Source organism: Crinia signifera, chromosome 4, assembly GCF_055691185.1.
Source record: "Crinia signifera chromosome 4, ASM5569118v1, whole genome shotgun sequence".
NCBI classification, from domain to species: domain Eukaryota; kingdom Metazoa; phylum Chordata; class Amphibia; order Anura; family Myobatrachidae; genus Crinia; species Crinia signifera.
In genome coordinates, this window is record NC_139220.1 from 327,998,675 (window position 1) to 328,006,429 (window position 7,755).

At 41.4% G+C, this 7,755-nt stretch overlaps 1 protein-coding gene across 1 annotated transcript; it reads right to left on the minus strand.

Annotated features, from left to right (window-relative positions):
- Positions 1-6,787: 6,787 nt before the first annotated feature.
- On the minus strand, positions 6,788-7,531 carry LOC146073481 (olfactory receptor 5A1-like). The gene has a single exon (XM_083180662.1). It carries the CDS (start codon positions 7,529-7,531, stop codon positions 6,788-6,790), a length of 744 nt encoding a protein of 247 aa, XP_083036788.1.
- Between the last annotated feature and the right edge of the window lie 224 nt (positions 7,532-7,755).

The following is a 7,755-nucleotide window of genomic DNA, read 5'->3' on the forward strand; positions in this document are numbered from 1 at the left end:
CTTGCAAAATGCGATCAGATTCTCAAGTCAAAGGAATACGGAACGGTGAAATTACAGATGTTATAGCTAGGGATGTGCTGGTTCTGATTTACTATGATTTACTCTGATTTCAAAGCAGGATATTATTGGCTATCCCAAATCACATGACAGTTGTTGACAGTTGATAGCCAATAAGATCCTGCTTTAAAATCAGAGTAAATCAGAGCCTGCACATCTCTAGTTATAGCACTATATGCCGATGATATGCTGATTTTTCTACAAGAGGCTAATTCTCTTCAGGCTATGCTAGACTTAGTAAATAACTTTGGTTAGACTGTGGTTTAGTCTCAGGACTGCGGATTAATTGGGACAAGTCAAGTATGCTCCCAATATCGGGTAAAATACCCGAGGGACATCGAAATTTATATCCTCTGAAATGGACGCTCAAGTTTAAATACTTGGGAATCTGGATAACTCCAAATATGCATAAATGTACAGGACTTTGCCCGTGCTGTGGAACGCAATCCTTCGCTCCATTAGACTCTCTCCGACCTTGCAAAGCTTCAAACGGGAACTGAAAACTCACCTATTCATCAAAGCGTACCCTTACACTGCATAAACTAGCTGGTTCTCTGACCCCTTGCCTGTTTACATCCTACTATCTAGCCACCACCCACTTGCTTGCACCTCTTGTAATCTGTCTGTCTCCCCTTCCTTCTAGATTGTAAGCTCCTCCGAGCAGGGCCCTCTTCCCTCCTGTTGTCAAAGCCCACTTCTCTTCACATTTCACTCACAGCTCTCCTATACTCAAACACTCAGTGACCATCTTCGTCTGCATACTCATCTCCATCATTGGCCTCAAGCCTCTAGTTGTATGTTGATTGAGTCCTCACTACTTATATCCAAGCTGTAATGTGTATTGAACTGTGGTGCTCTTTATTTGTACTGTATTTTTGTTATTTATTCAATGTTATGCCAAGTTTTGTCTCCCTGTACTGTTCCTTTGTACGGCGCTGCGAAACACTTGTGGCGTCCTATAAATAAAATTATAGTAATAATAATAATAATAAATATGTAGAATTAAATGTTTAACCAGTTACAGCTGGGTTCAAATAAAAAATACATACATAGAAAAAACTACCTATAACTGTTACAGGGCGTATAAATATGTTCAAGATGATCATACAACCAAAGTATTTATATGTATGGCAAAACTCCCCTGTATATATTCCTAAACCAGTATTAACAGCAATAGAGAAAATGATAACATCTTTCACATGGAAGGATAAACAGGCACGAGTGGCAATTAAAATCCTATATAAACCAAAGGAAAAGGGAGATCGTGCCCTTCCAAATCTTAGGAATTATTATATGGCATCACAACTGGCTTTTATACATGAATGGGTTGTTAAGGAACTAGACCCGACAATGCACACCCTCCTAAGGGAACAGGTGGGATTATGGGAGTCCCCAGTACAATTCCTGTTATCTGGATTTCCCCTAAATGGAATCCCCCCAATGCTTCGTCAATTAGTGTTAGTCTGGAGATATGAGCACACAGCATCAGAATGGATAGGACTGGAAACTGAATCCCCTATTTGGTTTAATAAAATTTTTTACTGAACTTGATAAAATATGGCAAAAAAAGGGTATAACAGAGATAGGGTAATTATATAGTAATGGGCAGTTAAAGTTATTCAGTCAACTACAAAGTGAATTTAATATATCAAATAGTCACTTTTTTAGATATCTGGGCAGGTATCGCAACTATACTCCAATATTAACACAAACCAAAACTCTGAATTGTTAGATCAACTAAAAATTAAGTGAGAAACTGATATAGGCCCATTATCAATGGAAAACTGGAAAAGTATACTGGGTTCCTTAAGACACGCTACATCATGACACCTTGATAAAGCCAATACTTGACGAAACACGTTGGTGGACCTAGAGGGTGTATTTCCAGTTCTGGACCTTATCCGGACCAGTCTCCGCTCCACATTTCTCCATTTACCACCATGAACACCAGTTGTGGTCTCTGATAAGGACCCATCCAGGACCTAACCCGAACGGAGGCTATCCACTTTTAGTGGGGGAGCAATACTCCACAATTAAATACCTACCGCGGGCATCTCTGGACACACTGGACATTTCCTTCACCTAGATATTCACCAAGAGACAAACACAGGAACGGATTCAGCCACCAGTGGTTACATTAAATACGGTACCGTATGAACTGGACTATTTTTTCAATAACCCTCTTTTTTTATTGTTCCAATTTTTTATTTCATTTATTTTATTCATTTTCTACCATGACTTGCAATGCTTCATGTTTTTAGTATTAAAATTTTGATACATTTCCACTCCATTGGCACATATTTTCATTATTTCCATTGTTAGCGCAGTGTACCCCCTTGTGTTTTTTTCTTGTACCCAGAAGGAGGCTGACCACCCCCTATTCACACTGCAGCTTGGCGAAGCACCTCACATCAATTGCGCCCCCCCACATAGTCGGTAACCAGTTACCCACTAATCTTCCAGCCACGCTACATCATGTATCAGATATCAACCAGTTTATTTTTTCATTCTTCACATAATATATGGCACCCTGATGATGCTCTTTAGAGCTGTCTTGATGGATAATACTAGATGCCCAAAGTGCACAGAGGAGGGGCGGGCTTCTGGCACCTAATATGGGAATGTCCCAAGATAGAATCATTCTGGGAAGAGGTATGGAATGATGTTAGGATCACAGTGCCAAATATTACACAGCCAGGCCCTAGGGGTATGCCTATTTGGACTAGGAATAGGAGGAGGCAATGTAGTACAACTATACTCGTATATTATTAGTTTGATTATTCTAGCAAAAGGGGTGATAGCACGTACCTGGTTCTCAGTAAAACAACCAGAAATAATCAAATGGAGAATTCTAGTGAAAGACGTGATCTAACATGAGAAGTATATGTTCCACACAAGAACATAGTAAATGGGATAGATGGTGTGATTCCAGTCTTTATAGAAGAAGTGAGATAGAAGAAGATCCAGCAAATGAAGGGCATTGACTCAGCCAGTACAAAAATATCTTCTAGTTTATAAAAGGGGGGAAAATAAGGGAGGAAAAAAGGAGTGGGCAAGGGTATACACACACACATATATAGTTGGAAGATTTAGAATATTATTACTGGCTGCTTTATTTTTATACTGCAATATAGATATCAGTTTGAACACATCCCACCCAAATCTAAAGCTAGGTACACATATATACAATCGTCGGGCCGTTCTTCCAATCTGGGGGCAAACGGCCGTTCGATTGTATAGGTGTGTACGCTGTCCCAATTGCTGCTGTGCGATCGATAAACGGCCAAAAACGCTCTTGGCCGTCCACGGTCGGTCGGTCGAAGGTTCTTTGCTGCTTAATATTTCATCCGACAGGACGGCTCCATATCGGAACAAAAGTGAAGTGTGTACGCACGTTCGATCGATATGCTTGACAGTTTGACAAAGCACGGTGGTATGCTGCATTATGAGAGACCCTGTAACCCTTTGCCTGCTGTTTTAACTTATGTATGTTTAATGCCTCACTGCCCAACACTTTAGAGGCATCACTTTAAGACATTAATCAATGTTGAAGTTTTAATAGAGTGTGCTGGAAGCTCTTTGCAGGGCACCATAACACACTATTAAAACTTCAACATTGATTAATGTCTTAAAGTGATGCCTCTAAAGTGTTGGGCAGTGGAGGCATTAAACACACATTAGTTAAAACAGCAGGCAAAGGGTTACAGGGTCTCTCATATACTTCTTCTTGCGATTGTTTGGACGGGAGTACATCGGACGTCGCAAGTAAAATTGTACATATGTGTACGCGCAGAACGGTCGTATGTTTTGGACGGCCGAACGTGTATTCGGTCGATCGAACGGTCGCAAGAAAAATTAAATTGTACATATGTGTACCCAGCTTAACTCTCTGTGCACATGTTACATCTGCCCCACCTGCAGTGCAGCATGGTTTTGCACATTTGAGAAAGAGTTGGCATTTGTATTTAACCCTGACACAGGCCCAATATACGATATGCTACAATGTAGCAGACGCAGATGTTTTCCAATACAAGTTCCTTTGTGCTATGTAAACAGACATCCAGTGGAAATGACAGAACCTGAGTCGATATACCAACAGTCTTTTCAGTGGCTGTCTGTAACTAGCAGTGCTCATTCATATTTGCTGTTGTACTACCTATTCTACATAGCATTTACATTCACTATTACTGTAATGCATTACATTCTGTGTTGACCATAAAATCTCTTACCTCAAACGATGGGGAGGTTATACATATTTGTATTTTACTGGCTACGTATGAGAAGGAGAACCTCGCCATGAACCTTAGTTTTTGGAAAAGCAATATCTACAGTGAATATAATGCACTGCCTGCATAACAACCTGTTTAACCTGCTGGTTCCTCAGGCTGTATATCAGTGGGTTCAGCATTGGTGTCACCACTGTATAAAGGACAGAGGCAATTTTGTCGAGATTCTCAAAGTCACTGGAAGGAGAGTGTAGGTAAGATAACATAACTGTCCCAAAAAGGATGCAGGTGCACATGAGATGTGAGGAGCAGGTGCTGAAAGCTTTCTGGCGGCCCTCAGCAGATTTAATATGTAAAATGGAAGAAACAATCAGCATGTAGGAGACCAGGATACTCATCAAACTACCTGTGCTAATACTAATAATGGGGGTTGTACCTGCGCACTGAATTCTTGGGCTAGCTGCCGCACTTAACGGATGACTAATCCGTTGGATTTAGTTTCAGAATATATGTTAGTTTTAGTGCTGCGCTCCGCCCTTTCTTACGGTTGTAAGGAATATAATGGAATACACGATCAAATGATAAATAAACTTGAAATGTTGATTTATATAAAATGAAGCTTTACTGGTTGATAAATGCCGCTAATTGCTAATACAATGATTCAATTAGTCAAATAAGTAAAAATAAATAAATTAAGTGAAAAAATGAATGAAATAAAAATAAAAATAAAACAAAACAAAACAAAAGCAAGAAACAAAACCAAAACCACAATCAAAACAATTAGTAAGGATCAGTGACTCGATATTGAAACAGAGTTTGATTCCCACTGCAATGTCCTGCTCGAGATTTCTGTGTGTTATTTGCACAATCACAGAAAGATGATTAGATGAAAAAATAGTAGTAGGTATACCAAAATAAAAATCAAGATACAAGATCAGAGTCGTGAATGTTGGTGTGTATCCACGTTACCGGTGGCTTGTGCGCGCCGGGTCGATCCTGATAAAAATGATCTGGCTAATGTTAATGTGTCAGACAACGGCGTCCCGTTCGCTGACAGAGTCTAATGATGTACACAGTCCTTTAAATGATGAGTCTTCAGGTACCTCTTTTACATTGGTGGTCAGCGGCGCCCGGTTTTCGGGGGAAAGTGTCTGCTTTCTGTCACAGGTTGCCCGGACTTCTGGAGACTCTTTACAGTGGGATCGCTTGCACACGGGGCTGCGCGTTAACACTGCACCCTTGTGCTGCGGTGCCCTCACTGTGAAGTCTCCCTGTCTCGGAGGTTTGCAGGACACTGTCACGGATACCGATGTGGTCCGCGGCTGTGCCTGCTTCACCTCTCTACGGGTTCCCTGCACCAGTCGGCTCTCCTCTCCCCGTACTCACCTCTGCTTGCTGCGGTCTTGGTCCCACGATGTAACCGACGTGTGCACGCGCCGGCTGTCAGCGTCTCTGCTTCCAGAAGTCCTGCCGTCTCAGTTTTTTAGTGGGATGTGTGTACTTAATGTTGGGTCAGTTGTTGCTCCAACGCGTTTCAGCTACCTTGTAGCCTTCTCCCTAGAAGAAGGCTACAAGGTAGCTGAAACGCGTTGGAGCAACAACTGACCCAACATTAAGTACACACATCCCGCTAAAAAACTGAGACGGCAGGACTTCTGGAAGCAGAGACGCTGACAGCCGGCGCGTGCACACGTCGGTTACATCGTGGGACCAAGACCGCAGCAAGCAGAGGTGAGTACGGGGAGAGGAGAGCCGACTGGTGCAGGGAACCCGTAGAGAGGTGAAGCAGGCACAGCCGCGGACCACATCGGTATCCGTGACAGTGTCCTGCAAACCTCCGAGACAGGGAGACTTCACAGTGAGGGCACAGCAGCACAAGGGTGCAGTGTTAACGCGCAGCCCCGTGTGCAAGCGATCCCACTGTAAAGAGTCTCCAGAAGTCCGGGCAACCTGTGACAGAAAGCAGACACTTTCCCCCGAAAACCGGGCGCCGCTGACCACCAATGTAAAAGAGGTACCTGAAGACTCATCATTTAAAGGACTGTGTACATCATTAGACTCTGTCAGCGAACGGGACGCCGTTGTCTGACACATTAACATTAGCCAGATCATTTTTATCAGGATCGACCCGGCGCGCACAAGCCACCGGTAACGTGGATACACACCAACATTCACGACTCTGATCTTGTATCTTGATTTTTATTTTGGTATACCTACTACTATTTTTTCATCTAATCATCTTTCTGTGATTGTGCAAATAACACACAGAAATCTTGAGCAGGACATTGCAGTGGGAATCAAACTCTGTTTCAATATCGAGTCACTGATCCTTACTAATTGTTTTGATTGTGGTTTTGGTTTTGTTTCTTGCTTTTGTTTTGTTTTGTTTTATTTATTTTTATTTTTATTTCATTCATTTTTTCACTTAATTTATTTATTTTTACTTATTTGACTAATTGAATCATTGTATTAGCAATTAGCGGCATTTATCAACCAGTAAAGCTTCATTTTATATAAATCAACATTTCAAGTTTATTTATCATTTGATCGTGTATTCCATTATATTCCTTACAACCGTAAGAAAGGGCGGAGCGCAGCACTAAAACTAACATATATTCTGTACCTGTGCTAATAGCACTAACAATAAAAACAGTTATTATGTCACAGGAGAACGTGTCAGAGCAGGAGAGTTTGTAGAGAGAAGGTGTGTGACAGTAGAAATGGTCTATAAGGTTTGACCTACAGAACCGGAGACTGAACACACAGCTGGTCTGCACTGATGACTGCAGGAAGCCACTGGAGGTGACAAGGAGAACAAGAGATAAACATTTCTTCTTAGTCATTATTGACACATAGTGGAGCGGTTGGCAGATAGCAGCGTATCGGTCATACGCCATGTTGGAGAGAAGAATACACTCACTAGATCCTAAGGCAGAAATGAAATAAAACTGTAGGGCGCAGCCATTGAATGAGATGGTCTTACTTACAGAAATTAGGTCCTGCATCATCTTAGGAGTTATCACTGATGAATAAAATATGTCCAACAGAGAGAGATAGCTCAGGAAGAAGTACATCGGGGTATGGAGGGTTGTGCCGCTATAGATAATTGCAATAATGCCAACATTTGCCAGTAGGGTCACCATATAAATGTGTAAGAACAGTATAAAGAGGAATGGTGCAAGTTTGTCATTGTCAGTTAGTCCAGAAAACACAAAGATCTTCACTTCGGTCTTGTTCGTGATTTCCATATCAATTTATTTCTCGAGATGGGAGAAAAAGCAAAATGGATCATCGTAAAATAAAATTAATTGCAACATAAAACCAGTATGCAACCAGTGTCACAGAGAATTCTGGATAGGTGGATTGATAGGACCAAAAAATGTACCTTTTAAGTCTGTCATAAAAAAGCCTTTTGTGAGTATTACATGTTTTACTGTAGCTCATATCTCAAAAAATTCATAATAAGTTAGAT

Coding starts and splice junctions, on each gene's coding strand:
- LOC146073481 (XM_083180662.1), bottom strand. CDS start 7,531: ATGGAAATCACGAACAAGACCGAAGTGAAGATCTTTGTGTTTTCTGGA.